Source organism: Pyxicephalus adspersus, chromosome 8, assembly GCF_032062135.1.
Source record: "Pyxicephalus adspersus chromosome 8, UCB_Pads_2.0, whole genome shotgun sequence".
Lineage (NCBI taxonomy): Eukaryota > Metazoa > Chordata > Amphibia > Anura > Pyxicephalidae > Pyxicephalus > Pyxicephalus adspersus.
In genome coordinates this window covers 33,209,927-33,227,706 of record NC_092865.1, presented here as the reverse complement: position 1 = coordinate 33,227,706, position 17,780 = coordinate 33,209,927, and the positions used below count along the sequence as shown (strand labels likewise).

The 17,780-nt window shown below is 35.1% G+C and overlaps 1 protein-coding gene across 1 annotated transcript in view; it reads left to right on the top strand.

The window, feature by feature from the left end:
- LOC140336687 (flavin-containing monooxygenase 5-like) overlaps window positions 1-14,141 on the top strand; it is a 21,796-nt gene extending 7,655 nt beyond the window's left edge. The window contains exons 2-9 of the mRNA XM_072419961.1: window positions 2,648-2,814; window positions 5,052-5,240; window positions 6,251-6,413; window positions 7,004-7,146; window positions 8,471-8,667; window positions 10,008-10,363; window positions 12,075-12,147; window positions 13,069-14,141. Of these exons, the coding sequence (XP_072276062.1) occupies window positions 2,683-2,814; window positions 5,052-5,240; window positions 6,251-6,413; window positions 7,004-7,146; window positions 8,471-8,667; window positions 10,008-10,363; window positions 12,075-12,147; window positions 13,069-13,414 (1,599 nt within the window). The 5' untranslated portion in view covers window positions 2,648-2,682 and the 3' untranslated portion in view covers window positions 13,415-14,141. The remainder of the gene's footprint in view (window positions 1-2,647; window positions 2,815-5,051; window positions 5,241-6,250; window positions 6,414-7,003; window positions 7,147-8,470; window positions 8,668-10,007; window positions 10,364-12,074; window positions 12,148-13,068) is intronic.
- The last annotated feature ends 3,639 nt before the right edge of the window (window positions 14,142-17,780 follow it).

The following is a 17,780-nucleotide window of genomic DNA, read 5'->3' as shown; positions in this document are numbered from 1 at the left end:
TGATTAGAAAATATTTATGCAGGACAAACATTGAAAAGTGGTAATAAAGGCAGAATTTTGCAATCAAACAATATGGCCACAAACACAATAACATAGCATGTGGCTCTTCCGATCAGGGATCGTAAGCGTTTAGATATGCGCCTATGTAGAGGAGTTAACTCTTGCCTAACAGTACATGTACAACTCTTCCCTAAGTCATTTTAAAATATGCTTTTTTTTATTTTTCTTAGCGCATATAGATGTTTTAAACATTTGAACAGTACAAACATTTTTTTTTAGGGCTAAGGGTAATATGTGTGCCATTAGAAAGAATGTTTTTTTAGGGGAACAGTGACTTTTAATGCAAGCTCACCAGTGTCAAACTGCCGGGGATGCGCGACTCCAGCAGCAAGATCATTTCAGTTAATAACTTCCATGCGAATACGCCAGCGTCTGAAATCTAGTTGATAAATTGATCGAAGGCTTCCGATTTTGGATCGCGAATACGAATGCGCGAGTGAGCTTTCGATTTTGCTTGGTGAATCATCCTCATAATCCCCAATCATGGCGATCAGTGGTGCCCAACCTTTTTTCATCCAGGGCCACTGTTGACATTGGGATAAAACTCACTTAATGCAATGCAAACATTAAAGATGTATGTCTAAAACTGGAATAGTTTTAATTTAAAAATAAAAAAATTGAAATGTTTCTAGTTACCGTAACATACATGCACCAAATAAAAAACATGACAAATCAAGAATCTCCGCAATGGATACTTCTTGGATCATCTTCAGGGCCCTAGTCTCGCCGTTTATGAGAAATTAGGGTTCACAGAAGTTAGGTGACCAGAAATGTGTGACAGGGTAGCACGGTATGATACGTATAGTGAGTGGTACAGAGCGTCTCCTCCGAGCCAGGGTTCCATGGCTCAAGGAAGGGTTAGCCGCGTTGCAACCTTACCGCCAACCTAAATGCAGCCTTGAAGTTTTGTGAACTTTAAGGGGCACCACAGCGCACAGACAATTGGCAGTACCCTAGTATTCATTGCCATGAGAGTGGCCCCCAGGGAGTCCCCAACTTGCACACTTAATTTGGGGACTCTGGTCTTGAAATAGCCCCACCTAATGTGAAACAATCCCTAATTGTTGTTTGGATGTTATGCTTGTGACCCTGTATCTGGCAACTTGTTATGTGTAGATGGCAAAGATTTAAGTAGCACCTCTTACGATCCCTTGCGTACCCTGAAAATGTCACATTTCTATGACAATCAGTGAAGTAGAAATGGGGATTTATACTTGGGGATAATGGCAGCTGCTGGAACACAGACACAGTTCTCATGTTGCTGCATGATTTTCTCACATACAAGCTCTCCTAGCAGCACGATCTCATAGAGAAAAATAGGAAATGCAAGTACCTTGCCGCTCCGTCGCTCTCCCCCCTCCCCTCTCCATAGAGCATGAACGGTGCTGTATGTACAGCATCGTTCATGCATCTTGCAGCCCCTTGTCGTTGGAAAGGATCGTGAAAGATCCTTTCCAATGACAAAAATTGCAAGTGTGTACGCAGCTTTAATCAGTGATTCCTAATCACTGTGCCACAGCTGGTCTGAAAATTATTATGTACTTACTGCAAATAGTTTGTCTTCATTTGTCTATGCCAGTGACGTATAGTGACAGGCAGAACAATTAATTACTCTTTAAATAAACTATTTATACAGCAGGTAGTAGATGACAGCAGGTAGATAATTACCTGTATATGTAAAATTTTTGTTTGGTGGTATGCTGTGGGATTTTTATAATGTAAAATATGTGCCATGGCTCAAGAAAGGTTGGGAAACATTGAAGAGTTCTAAATCATCACTGAAAATTTAGAAGTCAGAAGATGTGTTGTGGAATTTAAAAACCGTTAAAAAAACATGTTCAACATTTGGAATAAACCATATTTAATAGTGGAATTAACACATTTAAATCTTGCAAACATCAACTCTACCATTTTCTTATGTACATTATACAATGTTTCTTACATAATAATTTTGGGTCCAATGCATTCAGACTCATGCATCCTTTTGCCTGCAAATCATTATATATCTGTGTCAATTTCTTTTAAGGTAATGATGGAAGTCAATTATTAACCAGTGAATAAGAAATAATAAAGTGCACATGATTTCATTGGCTTAAGGTTGCTCACTGTGCCGTTAAAAAATGCTAATGGTATGCCTAGAAAATGCTGTTGTTACAAGACCATTGTTTAAAAGAAAATGAGTGATTTATCATAAGTCTATTACCGAAATGAGAACACAAGAGAAGTTGTTGCACCTAGTGACCAATTCAAATTCATTTTTCCTTAAAGTAAAGGTGAAACTTACTTTGGTTTGCTTTTGTAACAATAGATTTTTATATTCTCATGTTTTTCTCTCTGTGTTTTTGATTTGGGTCTAAAATGTTTAAGTTTACTTCCAACAGGAACACGATTGTTTTTTGTATAAGATAAATACCCCACTCTAGTCTATACTCAATATTTTCTGGTTTATTTGTCCTTTTTTGCATTTATTTGTCCTTTATTAAAAAAATAATAACCTACAGTGTTTTGACTTTTGTATAGATTAAATCTGATAAAAAAAAAAATCACATTTATTTTGTACCCTAATACCCATAACATTGTTTTACAGAATTTCAATTCATCTGTTAAACCAAAAGTTCCACTATGGTCAAAAAAGTTGCAGTAATTGGTGCAGGTTGCAGTGGTTTGGCTGCTATCAAATGCTGTCTTGATGAAGGTTTGGAGCCTATTTGCTTTGAAAAGAGTAACGATGTTGGTGGACTCTGGAGATTTAAGGTATTGTCACTCACACATTCTAAGTTTATGGCATATATATATTTATAAAGATTTTATTATTGTAAACAGTGTTGATCTATGATATAGAAGACTGATACTGGAAATATTATCCGATCTACTACTGATCTTTATTTACATTAACCACCTGGACGGTTAGCCCGCTCTTGGTTCGGGGTAAGAAAACTTGCTACTATCATTTACCCCGAACCAGGTGCGGGGTAGCTAAACATATAAACACGCGTTACAGTCCAATCCGATTGTCATACAACATTGTATGACAATCGGATTACAACTGAAAAAAATACTTACCTTGTCCCCGCAGCTCCTCCGGAGACGTCTGTCCTCTTCTGTCTTCATCCGGCGTGTGCAGTGACGATCTATGGTGTTTCCCGTTGACGCCGGTGCGGGCGGAAAATTCAAATCACTTTGTATTGAACTCAAAACAAAAAAGCTGTGTTGAGTCCAAAACAAAGAAATCTTTATATAATATATATATAATTGTATTATATATTTATTATATAAGCTACTGTACATTTACATTGCAATATGCACAATTTTTTTTTTTTTTAAGATTTTTTTTTTTATAATGTTTTATAAAGTTTTTTTTAAAGTTTATTTTTACATTTATAAAATTTTGGACATATTACGGTGAGTCATGCCTAAGAATTATAGCCTACAATCTAAAACAAATTTCCATGCAAAAAATGTTTTTTTTTTTTTCCTTTTGCATGGAAGTACGGAAAGAATTAGAATACTCGGCGTTCATGTACGCGTCCCTCGGCGATTTCTGATGATGTAGCGGGAAATTTAAATATTTTGTATTGGATTCAATACAAAGTCCTGTATCCAATCCAATACAAAAAAATACAAAATATATTTATGTGGTTTTGTCTATAGGTATTTGACGTTGGACTAAAATTTACCACACTAGGGAGGTGTTTTAGAAAAATATATTACTATACAGTATACCGAATTATTGCATTTTCAGTATTTATTTATTTATGCATCTTGTTTAAGCTGATTTTTGTGTTTTTTATTTCATTTTATTATTAAAGTTAATTTTTTTTTTTTACATGATTGTGTGTTTCAAACTTTATTATATTCAGGATATCTACTAGACCCTTGTTCGGACAAATTTCTGTAAGTTACAGGTCTACAATTTAAATTAAAAAAAAAATTCATAAAAAAACAGTGTACCGCTTTTGGTACAGAAATCCAGACATCAGTGAAACGCCCAGGTGGTTAAGCAGCATTTTTTGGGTAAATTACCTAGGATGTAGTTTTACACCTCCCTCTTGGACACTAGGAATCAGCTTTGATTCACACCAGAGTTTGACAAATTATTTAGGAAATTTGTAAAACCCAAATCTTACCAAGAACCTCATAATAGTATTGGAAGCAAAACAAAACTATTTAATATGTTCTGGCAATTTGCAGGGTAAAAGGCAACATACTGCAAACAAACAAGGGTGTCAGATATTGCCATGAGGAACTTGTGAAAATGCAGTGCATAGGGGTGAGTGGGGTATGGGTCCCTGTTTATGTAGATTGGCAACATTAACAAAAAACTTACTCCTGGTCCCTATAGTATTGTCTAGCAGGGTTGTGTAAGTTTCACGATTGCATATACAGAAATAAAAAAAAAACTTCAACAGGCAAAACAGCTACTGTACATGTAATTTTAACTCTGAATTTAGGTATTTGCTGGAGTTGATAGCTTTTGAAAAGTTAGTTATAAATCCAATCAAAACTTTATCTCTGCACCATGAGCTCCCCTTAACCCAAACAACCATGGAATGGGTTATATATGAAGGTTCTGTATCTAGCCATGAAAGATGAAAATTTTGGTTTAACTCACTGTATTTGCTATAAAAATTAGGAGAATAAAAAAAATCACACATACCCACTGAACCTTTTACTAAGGTCAAACCTAGAAAAGGAGCTCAAAATGATGTTTGCCAAATTCCTTGAATACTCCATGCACTGTTAAATCAACATAATATTCTTTCAATGGATGGATGCTTGCAGCTTATTTTTAATCCAGTTAACACTAAATCTAGTTAACACATTTTAAACCAGCACCTGTGACTTATATAACTTCACAGAAAGCATAATTTGAAACCATTTTTCATTAAACTGACTTCATTAACCTAACATGATTCTAGTCTAAAATTCATCTTGGTTGGTTCTAGTCTAAAAACCTAAATTAAGTTCATGCTGTCTGATGTTAATTGCAGGAAGTTCCTGAAGATGACAGGGCCAGTATTTACAATTCTGTAATAATCAATACATCTAAGGAGATGATGTGTTACAGCGATTACCCAATACCAGATGACTTTCCCAATTACATGCACAATTCTAAGGTGTTGCAGTATTTCCGGCTATATGCTGAACATTTTCAGCTGCTAAAATACATCCAATTCAAGGTAATTTAATAAAAAGTTAATATGAATTATATGTTGTAATGGCAGTTACATTCTTGTACTCAGTGTTATGACCACATGAACTAAATGTTTTTACTTGAAAATTATCTTTTAGTTCTATTAATAGAATATTGAAACTTTGCAATGGGGGGCTTATTGTATTTTCTAATAGAAAGTCTGCATATGTCTTTTAGTATTACACATTCCAGCTTCTACAGCAGTCTTTTTTAAAACTTTGTTCTCTAGTCGAGCGCTTAAAATAATTTTAATTTTTTAGGGTTTTTAATGAAACCAATTCATTGGTGGTCAATGATAAAAATGACCCTTACATCAGTAGTAAAAATGACTCTTACATTAAAAGTCAGTGGGAAGAATGCCTTTCTCACCCTTACAGACAATTTAAAGTATCTTGCCTGTAAAATCTCTGGCTGTGCCAAGAGGACTTTGGCCCCAAAACTATGCAGACACGTCTTAATGAGAGATTAGTCATGCATAGCTCAAGGGACCCCTAGGGACATCTAGAGGAACCCTGGGGTTTCACAAAACCCTGGCTCAGATTAGCTTTGCTATAGTGATGTCTATCATACATACAATATGTGTTCTTTAGGTCCAAAAATTAAAAACATAAAAACTGAATTTCTCAAGAGGATTTCTTAAGGGGATTCCTGGAATAGAGGTTGTTTTTTTAATGTAATATTTTAATTTATTAAGAGACATTACTCACTGTACCATAACTATGGAGGAGCAGCATTGTAATCCTAGTTTAGGAAGTTACTTAAGACTACAACTTCCCCCTTTTTGGATTTTCATACTAAACAAAGTGTTACTTTGTTGTCTACAGAGAGAACTAGAAAAATTGTTATCAGTTAACATTGCTAACTTCTCTTCATTCATAATTACTTCAATGTAAAATTATTAGTGATTACTGGTTTATTAATGGGCAGCCGGTTGTTTAGTAATCTCTGTGGCCTCAATTGGTGTAATCAATCTATCTTGTTCTGCCTTACATGAAGACAGCTGTTTGCAACATTCGAAAACGTCCGGATTTTCTCACCACTGGCCAGTGGGATGTTGTCACAGAGTCAGAAGGAAATCAGGAGAAGCATGTATTTGATGCCATATTGGTGTGCATAGGTCATCACACACATCCAAAAATACCTCTTCAATCTTTTCCAGGTATGACACTTAATGAAAAGGAAATGTATACCCATAGATAGAAAAGGTTTTCCAAAACATGAGAGCTTTTCCCATGGTTTATGTGTATTTACTTTTCTCCTGGATTTTAATTTGTGAATTCAGTAAAGCTATAGTAGATTCCCTTCGGTCTCCTAATCATGTGAAGTTAAAACCTGTTTTCTATTATTCTCCTGCTCATGGCTGAATATTAAGAATGAATATAACATTTTTACTCAAATTTGGTAGATTTATTACTATCAAATTTTTACGAGATTTGCATGCATAAATTTGGTAATACAACTATTGAACTGAACATGTGACCCCTATTCCTGTCCACACCAGACTCCATCCTCCCATATAGCTGCCCCTAAACCCAGGAGAGAGAGCTGAGGGATACATAGTACACCTTACCTATTCTAAGAAAGAATTACATCCTGGAAATACAGTACACCTTCTCCACTAAAAATAAAGTACAGCATAAACTTGAATCACCTGGATCTCCTAATGATCCAATGAACAGCATTGCCTTGTTAAAACAATGGTGAATATTATGAGCTTGTGAAGCAATATTTTTGTGCTATTGTTTAAAGGCATTGAAAACTTCAAAGGTCAATACTTTCATAGTCGTGACTACAAATCTGCTGAACCTTTCAAAAACAAGAGGGTGATAGTGATTGGTATTGGAAACACTGCAGTTGATCTGGTGGTAGAACTCAGTGCTGTCGCTAAGCAGGTATGTATTCTGATTCTTCTCAGAATGAGGTGAAATATTTGTAAACTTACACATTTTTTGAGAACTAACATTCATCATAGTCATATAAAGTCCAAAATGGCTGATAATGGTTTCCTGCAATATCTGTTCACCAATAGTGTTCAACCTCAGGTCAACTACAAATGAAAGCCTTATTTGTATATAGAAGTAATAAAGTATTTTAACCACTAAGATGGTAGGAGTGTTAAATGTTTTACCTGAAAAATTGAAAAGGTATACAGGATGTTCATAGGTGTCGCATTCAATTTTAACAATGACTTTGTCGATATTAAATCTTAACTTGGATCTTGGTAAGACTGTAAGTGTTGTGTGAGTGCTAATAGTGTACACATTTTGCAGGAAACTGCACAGTGAACCTATTCCATATGAATTTGGTTGAAACATTGCTGCTTTTCAGTTCACAATCCACTGATGTTTTTTGAGGTTTTTAAAATGTACAAAATATTTTACAACATATAAACTAGACAGTTATATGCTACAGTTATAAATACTCATCCGTCTTACTGACCAGTAAGACTGAAACTAGCAACATACAGTAAAATCTGATTATGTAATCTTCCTAAATTCTTAAATAGGAAATAAACTACAGAAACTGTGCCCTACAAAAGGCAAACAGACATATATTGCCTATGTCCCCTTTAGCTAATCTTTCCCGCATTACTAAAACCTTGTGTGCTCTGCCTCTGTATTAAGGCAGCCATCATGGTAGAGGCAGAGCTTTACTTTTTCAAGTTGGAGCCTTCAGTGAATCTCCCCGTAATAGTAGTAATATCAGTAATAGTACTAATATCAGTAAATTTCACTCCTGAGAGTAGAAATCAGTAGCACCTTGGATCTCAATGTGGATCTACAAAAGTGCAAAGGCATGTTTACATACCTGGAAGTGCGATGCTATTTTTTCCTGACGTATGATAATATTTCAGGGTACTACTTAGGCATACATTACATTTCTAGATGTTACTTATAACATAGCAAACGTTCACATTTTGAGTTCTACGTCTAAGGAGGATGTTTATGATTCTTTTGATAAGGTTAGTCAAGCTCCCTAGCATTCTATAAACCCAGATTTTGCTTACTTCTAAGTCTTCTAAACATATATTACAAGGATTTGTAACTTTTTTTGTGTCTGGATACATAGTATGTGTTCTGCTAAAAGTAGTGATGATATTTTCACAGTTGACTTTACAATGTAATTTCCTGGTATATTTCACCCTAATCTACTCTGTGACTAAAAGTGCACACATATAGTTTAAGGATTCAAACATCTCCCTTTTTTTTTTTTTAGGTATTTCTCAGCACAAGGAGAGGTGCCTGGTTACTCAATCGTGTTTGTGATCATGGTTTTCCCTTGGACATTGTTTTGTTCACCCGATTCTTTGCCCTTTTACAAAATGCTTTTCCGTGGCTGATTAACAACTACATGGAGAATAAAGTCAACTCAAGAGTTGACCATGAAAATTTTGGTCTTAAACCTAAACACAGGTAATGAAGTTATTTTTCTTTCTTCAGAACACATTTTTAATTAGTTTAACTAGAGAAATTAATAAAAGTTTATCTGAAGAGTGATGAATGATCTTGTACTACTGCAAATGTTCTGTGTTAAGCAATTTATAAACTGGCTAACAGTTTTTTAACTTTTTTTAAAAGCACATATCCAAGGAGGTTATCCTTGAATAAGGATTTAAGCTACAAAATTTTAGAACTTTAAAAAATTTGTTTTGTCATCCTTGCCTGAGTGACTCTTGCTGTTTCTATTCTGTTTTCATCTTTGCATGACATTTCCTTTTTGCTTATACACTAAAGCTAATGCACGACATATGAATAAACTGTAAAATATGACATTCTACATTGCTTTACTTATAGTACTTTAAAGCTATTACCAATTTTCTGAATACAAAAATCTTGTGAAATGTTTAAACATTGTCTTGAGTATATTTATTTAAGTGTAAACATACAAAGGGTGAAATATATTGGTTCATGTTGTTGACTTTGTTGAAGAATTACTAATTGGATGAATGTCATAATGAGCCAGTAGCTTCAGTATGTTCTGACACAGAAATGCAATCCAAGTGTAAAGTAAGAAATGCTGATATATAAGCTTCACGGACTGTTCCCTTATTTAAATGCCCATATTTGATATTCCTATTCATTCCAATAGAACAGTCCTCACCAGAGTTTTTTGTTCATGGGCTCTAAAGAAAATGGTTTCTATAGCATTTGGAAAGCGCCAAAACATCCTATAAGTGGTGAAAAACACAGGCATTTATGGAAGATTTCTCGGAATTAAGAACTGTATGGGCATTTTTCAGTGTTTACAATTAAAGACAGTGTAGACTTATTCTGGTGAATGGGGTAGGCACTAGTACATTGTACACAGAATATAGAATTATGTATCTCAGAAAGGCTAGGCTGGGAGGAACAGAGGCAATTGCCCTTTGGCTATTTCTGGTAAAATGTCGAGGTTGTGGCCTTAGGTAGAGACACTTCATATTTCAGTCTTTAATAAGACTGGGACTTGCAGTCAATGAAACATTATAGGTATTATAGAGGGACCTAAATTGTTATTCCTCCTTTAGGAATACCTATTTTGCAATGCCTGCTGATAAAAGGACCCAATGGCACACTTTCCTTGGTATAACTTGTTTAGCTCCCAGAGATTTCCCATCACATGAAAGGTTTAATTAGTAGTGTTATCCCCAGGCCAAAGATACCCAATATTCCTCTGATTTTAAGTCAAGTATTCCTAAAACAGTATCAAAATATGTTTAATGCATAAGTTGCAATTTTGAAAAATAAATCTCTGCTTATATATCAATATACAGGTTTCTAGGTCAGCATCCAACAATTAGTGATGATTTACCTAATCGCATTATCGCTGGCAAAGTGCTGATAAAAACTAATGTGAAACGTTTCACCGAGACAGATGTCTTTTTTGAAGATGGAACAGTAGAAGAAGACATTGATGTGGTCATTTTTGCCACAGGATACAACTTTTCATTCCCTTTCATTGATGAATCTGTTATTAAAGTTGAACATAATGACGTGCCTTTGTATAAAATGGTGTTTCCTTCAAATCTGGAAAAGCCAACAATGGCTTTCATTGGCTACATCCAACCAATTGGTGCCATAATGCCAGTCTCTGAGATGCAAGCTCGCTGGGCAACAAGAGTCTTCCAAGGTAAAAACCATAATATTAATTAGATTTTTTTTTATAAAATTGTAATATGAATAAAACAATAGTCAAATAAAAGACAAAAATGCACTTTTTTATATTTACATTACTATACATATGATCATTAAATCTATACAGCTTAAAACTCTTGAATTTGGTATGAGTTGTCCTTCTACAATAAAGCTCAGATCAGTAGACGGAGAAAGAGCATATGTCATTTGTGCTGTAATTGAATATGCATGATGCTAGAAGAAGAGAGCAGAGCAACATAGAGGTGGGTTCAACAGCGGGCTGTTTTTTCCTTCATTGTTCAATTACAGGCTGAGGACAAGGATGAAAGCCATAATTTTTACTGAACAGAGAAATAGGTTACCTGCCCTGCCAGAGAAAGATGTTGGAAAGACATGTATTTCTCAGCATTATATAGACAGCAATACAAGTAAAATAGATCCAATATATGTTTTGGCTGTGGAATTTACTTCAAACCTATTTAAGTATATTTTATAGGAAATACCAATAATATGTTGGTCAACTTTTACAATATACATGTGTTCTATATTGTGCTAATAGTTTAGCTGAGTGGACTAATAATGAAAAACATTTTAATTGTAAACGTACACCCTTTTGATAAAGTTTTTGTTGTTTTTAATTTAAGGAAAAAGTAGAACCCATGTGAAGTTTTTATTTCTGACTGCACCCCTTTAGGGAGCTTCACTCTCACTATTTGTCCTGCTTCCAGTAAACAAGTAATAGAGAAACCAACATTTTACCTTGTCATCAGTAGAAAATAGGGGTAAATCTTTCAGTGTTTTTCTTTATCAAGAAATGTTATCTCACTTCAACAAAATCTCTCCAATGGGAAGTAGGTGACCCACAAAAATTACAGATGTTTAGGTAACCATTTAATTTATTCAAAGTTTGTTTTTAGGATGTATTATGAATATATATTGTTAATTGTACTGTTTTGTAGCATTAATCCATAATAATAGAACACATTAGGCCTGATTATTTAAAGCATTAAAAGACTAGAGAAGATAAGCTATCATGGGGGAACCTTGTGATCCATCAAACCAGGAATGGATTTCCTAAAAAATCTTTTGCTAATGGCAGGTAAATACTGGTAAATATTTTCAACCGTGGATCAGATCTATTCCAGTTTTGGTGGATTACCTATGTTCCCCCATGATAGTCTATTTTCTCCAGTTCTGAAGAGCTTTAATAAATCAAATCATAATGGGGTTGATTTACTAAAGGAATATAGGCTGTTCACATAGCACATAGTAAAGTAAATAATCTTTAGCAATGGCAGTTAGTAAATAAGAGGAAGCTCTAATAACCTTAAGTAACCAATCATATGCAAGTAGAAGTCTTGTTTTCTTTAGATTTCCTTGCAGTAGATTGGGCATTCTTTGCAAAGTGAACTATTACCGCATTCAAAAGGCTAAGTTATTTATCCCTTGCAAGGTGATAAAGTGAACAGCCTAAATTCATTTGGTAAATCAACCCCAATGCTGAAACTTGGCTGCATGTTATGTTAGGCAGAGCATCCTGATATTAATATGCAAAGTTTCTGAATCAATAAATGCCCCATGAGCATAGGTTACCTAAGAATATAAAAAAGGAATAAGAAATAAATTGTGATAAAAAATATATGAAAATTAGCTGCCTATAGTTTGGGTTTCAATATAATGTTTTATAATATCTGCACTTGTTTTAGGTCTAGTCAAGCTTCCACTCATGAGTGAAATGAAAGAAGAGATCAAAAAAAGAAAAGAAGACATGAATAAAAGGTTAGGTTCTCTTTAAGGAGAAACAAGAGAACAATAGTAATTCCTAATAGTGAAATTAAAGTTTTGCCAAAATGTCCATACTTAGGGTACGTATACATGTTAGACTGAAAGATGCATAAACGAGAGCTGTACATGCAGCACTGTTCTGCTCTACGGAGAGACCAGGTATTCACTTGTATTACAGTTGTTCCTGTATCCACCAGGATGGAACAATGAATGATGTCAGATGAGAGCTGTACACACAACAGATTCCCATCAGATACTAGCCCTGAGGCAATTATCAGACGAGAATCATGTGCCATGTGTTGTTTCTATATCTTCCCAAGGCCCCCTCACTTCCCATTTTGGGCAGATTCCCACAAACATTGGAAAGACGGATTATGTGGATGAGAGGCTGTCTGTCAAGTATGGGTCCCCTCTACTGGTAACAGAAGGTAAATGGCTTGGTATAGACAAGAGTGGGGCACACCCTCACTGACCTCCTTTTGTCCTTGCCCCTAAGGTTTGATGCATGGAGAAGTGTCTTATATTGGAGGCAACCCACAACAGTTTTTTTTATTCAAAAACAGTATCTTTTAAAAATAGAAAGAGAAGGTAAGAGAAGGGAAAGAAGGAAAGAAAGGAAAAAAAGTCATAGGGTCCTTATTACTCCAACCAGATTTTTTTTATTGGAATTGCAGCCACTTTACATGTCTACATGAACTTCTTAGGGTGGGTTTCCTAATGCTGCTAACAATGAATCATACCTGAGTAAAGTGCACTCAAATGATCACTTAGTATTCTTTAAAAGCCCAGATAATAGCTTGGCAACACAAGAACACAGTTGGAATACAGGGAGAGTGGTATCCTTAATGAAGCACTTAAGGTTATTTTTCTTGGTATATTTTTTTTAACAATTTTGTTAAATACCTTTTGTTGCAGGTATGTTAAAAGTGAGCGCCACACCATACAAGTGGATTATGTGCCATACATGGATGAAATTGCAGATGAGATAGGCTGCAAACCCAACATTAAGCAGATTTTCCTATCAGATCCCAGGCTGGCCTGGGAAGTAATGTTTGGCCCATGTACGCCTTACCAGTATCGGCTGTGTGGACCAAGGCAGTGGAAGGATGCCAGAAAAGCCATTCTAAGCCAGAAGAACCGCATAATAAAGCCAACAAAGACCCGCAATGTGGATAAGGAAATGACACACAGTTCATTTAATGTGCTGTTCAAGCTTTTGGGCATCTTGGTGATTTTTGCTGCCATATATGTGTTAATGTAATTAGGTCAGGCAATGCTATGGTTCAAACAATGTTACAGGCTATAGGCTCATCACAAAGACATATTTGTTATATTATCTATTGAATGTATGAACCCTATTTTAAAAATTCTAAGCCTTCCAGTTTGAATGGTAACTGAAGTGTCTTTTAATTCTTGTTCACTGAAATAAGCTTCTTCCTAAAAGCATTACCTTTTATGTGCATTTTGCTACACCAATTGTTTTGGTTTTCAATGTCATTTTAGACTGGTACCTATAAACGTGGGGAAAAAACTGCTTTTCCAGAAGATATATTAGCGTAAGGCCAACTGTAAGATCCTATGTTATCAGTACCATTATGCAATATATCTGCCTTATTTGGAGGATAGGAATTTAAAGTATATTTTTATTTCTGTTTCTTTTTCTGGGGTGCATATCATTTCCAAAATATCACTTTGGTTTACAGTTTATAGGACCTTGGTGGATAGAGGAACACATAGCATATGAGGTTTGTTTTAGATAGTAGAGTAGACAATGGTAAAACCCCTTGCCATTTTTTTTTTGGCTATCTGAAACCTCAGAAATCACAGTTAAAGGAAAATCTCCAATAAGTGACACACACCTACATTACTGCAGTGCTATCATTTTATTGGTAAAGCAAATGTACTTGTCTTATCCGTATACAGCATATTCTTTTTTCTTTTTGTAAAAAAAGTATAAATAAAATTGAATTTATGATATAAATAGCAAATATATAGCGTGTTTGCACATTTTTTCCCTGTTTTTATAATATGTATTTGGAAAATAATTGTTTTTGGTGTGACATTTTTGCATGATTTCTATCATTATGGCACATCATTGCACATCTTTCTTCAAATCACAAATGGAACTGAAGGCGCCCCCTCATTGACTTTCTGCTGTAATCCTAAATGCAAAAATAAAGGCACAGATTGTCGATAGAGACCAACTTTTATTTTCTGATCCTTAAAAATTGAAAAAAAGCAGAGCTTTCAGGAAAAAAACTGCAATTTTATCATAAGATTTAATTCTCAATCTAGTCAAGATCAAGCAGACTTTGAAAACCTACTGACACACCCTAATACAAAACCCATATCAAAAGAACAAATATCAAGTACTCCCAGATGCATTTTCAGCTTAAAAAAGATCTTTGCCAAAAATAAAATAGTAGGCAGCTTCAAATTAAATCACAGTTAAGTATGTAATATCATAGGCATCAGTTTATAAACTTCACGACACAAATCATATATCTAATAAAATCCTTATTACTTGTAACAAATATCATGTCATTTATATGCTGGAATGCTCCTGTAGTCTACGGTTCATAAGGAGGACCTCAAAAAACTCAGAATCAAAGTAGGTCAACACAGGCAGCATATCTTTAATGATTACATTAAACATGTAGTCTCTGCTGATTTACTGACTGTAATAACCATATCACCGATCAAAAGCTTAGAACATGTTAAACAGATATACCAAACTGAAAGTACGGGAATCATTCTGGACCTTCACACTAGAAACCCTCCATCCAGATGGTCCAACTGAAATTAACAGAGCAGAAGAATAAACTTAAATAACACTGTCTTGCAATATCTGTTCTGACATAAGAGGGCGCCAGACAAATCAATAACCCACAGCGCCTATAGGAAAAATCACATATGCTCAGCAGAACTGAAACACAGGAAACAGGAAGTAACACCAAAGTTGAGCACATGCTGTGGGCTACATTGGTGTTTGTATCCAATCGGTCCATCAGACAGTTTACAGAGTCCAGTAATACTTTACCTTACAGCCTTAAAAGTAAACACCTCAACTTTGTTCTAAACGCACATGCGAACACTTCCCTGCTTGAAATAATATAGGTTAATAATGTTATAATCTCCGAATGCTTGTTTTCTTTTTGTTTCTTTTTGTTTTTTTTTTAAACTACACAAGCTTCTTTTAAAATCTCAGCTCACAGCAAAATTACTGGTAAATATATTTACCTGCTCAGATGTGAATATAAAAATGCATAGAGGGGACCCTTTTGCCTCCATCCCAATGCAAATGTATAATATATGAACTGAGATATTCACACATGTACATGCAAAAGCACATAGGTTTATGTAGGTATGTATCTGCATGCATGCTTATGATTATATACTAAAAAAAGGCCCTCTTACTATAAATACTTTTATTTTTATTTCATTTTAAAACCTAGTGTACACCAATCCTACCCCTAAAGTTCAACAAAATGTGTTCATGGCTAATTTTAATTTTCATGGACAAAAAAAAAATACAGTTTTATGAGAAAGTTCTGGACATCGCCTTTTCTACCTGGGCACTTCTGCTACCCATGCCATTGTCTTCTTTTTTGGAAACTTACCAAGTTTCCTTTTGTGCTGTAAGGAAACCACATGTAGGCTATCGATTAAGGTGAATTTGTGGTCAATCAATGAACAAGTCTACAATGGAAATTACATATTAGTAAGAAGTGGTAAATGAGCTTTACAGTAATCCCTAATGACCTCTGTAATTGCTGCTACTGTGGTTTGCATAAATTAAAAAATCACTTTCAGTAAAATTAACATAAACAAATAGCACAAAGCCCCTTTATAAAAATAACCATTACACTGAAGAACACATTATTTGTTGAGTTAGATCTTATACTTTTTTTTACTAATTTTTGGGTGGTGAATCCAGAAATTACCACATTTTTTTGCTATCACATCCAGTTTTTACGATACTGGGTACCCTCCATTTTTCTCAAAAAACATTTTACATACCATGAAAAAATAACTTCAATGTACTGTTTATTTAAATTTCTTTTGTTCATACAAAGGATTCATTGTTACTTTATGACATTTTTTTTACAGTAAAACATTTGAAAATTCATTGGGTAAGCGGTTAAGGTAAAAATTTAAGCTTTTAGCTTTTCTTGGAGTGTTCAGTGTTAGGACAATCCCGCCGGAGGCTCCAACAATAGTCAGCCATCATAGGTAGATCCCATCTACCCTGATACAGTCCTTCCATGCCCTTCAAATCTTGGTGGAAGCTTTCACCTTGCTGATCACTGACTGCACCAAGGTTTTCCGGGAAGTTAGAAAGATGGCTATGCAGAAAATGTACCTTGATACTCATTTTGCAACCAAACAATTTGTAGTTCTCCAAGATTTTCTGGTCATTTTCTGTGTAATTATTTGCTTGTGTGTTTCCAAGAAAGTCCAAGAAACACACCAGCCTTTTTTTTTCAAATGACAGACTAGGAAATGCCATAAATGAAACAGTCTCCTTCAGTTGGCAAAGCTTTACTGATCTGCCTCATCAAACCCAGTTTCATGTGCAGAGGAGGGAATGTAATATTCTTTCTATCAACAAGTGGCTCATGTAGAATGTTTGGATCACCTGGTTTTAGGGCAGATCTTGGAGGCCAATTCCTTTCCACCCAATGCCTCTCATGAACTCAGATGACCCAATTCCCAACTCAATGACTCTTTATGTCTGCATATTCTTCACAAAGAAAAAACTGAATGGCCAATTGGGACTGACCCAAATATATTTCCATTGTGAAGGAGGACACACTTTAGGCTCCGCTTTAAACTATCGATGAATAGTCGCCATTGAGTTGAGTTATAGATTGGAATTCCCAATTCCTTTATTAAACCAGCTATGTAATGGCAAAACACAAAGCCAGTGTGAGTACTACAGTACTGCAGAAATGCAATTTCTTTGGTTCGAATGTAACATACCTTTGTTCCTTTTTCAAGTAGGTTTTTCTCATGCAGTCTTGATGCTAGGAGTTCTGAAGCCTTCTTAGATAGTCACAAATCACGTGTCAAATCACTCAACTCATGCTGATCAAATCCCCTAGGAACAGAGCCCTCTTCAATGTCAAATTCTTTATCATTGTTGTCACCTAGTTCATCACTATAATCATGTTCTTCAGGTAAGGGTAGTGTAATGAAAGCCGGCACTGGGATTTCATCTGAATGAGCCACTGGCTGTATAGCCGATGGTAGACTAGGATATGGTACATTTATTTTTCTTGTTATATCCTGAAATTTTCACTATATAAAAGTAACAGTCACTGAAATGATCTCCTGGCTCTCGCCAAACCATAGGTATACCAAATGGCATCTTATCACAAATGTGCTGATGTTTCTCTTTGACTGGGAATGGTGAAACTGCCAAAGATATAACAAAATGAATCAGGGTTGTTTAGGCACTAACAACGAGAAAAAGCAGAGCCAGACATGATCTGAAAGAAAGGAAATACGTGTGTAAGTAGAAAAATACATTTTGCTTATTCACTACTGAGCAGCACACAACCTCTGACCACACTGTCTTGTGTGTAAATGAATAGTCTATACAAATACACACTAAAGTAATCGCA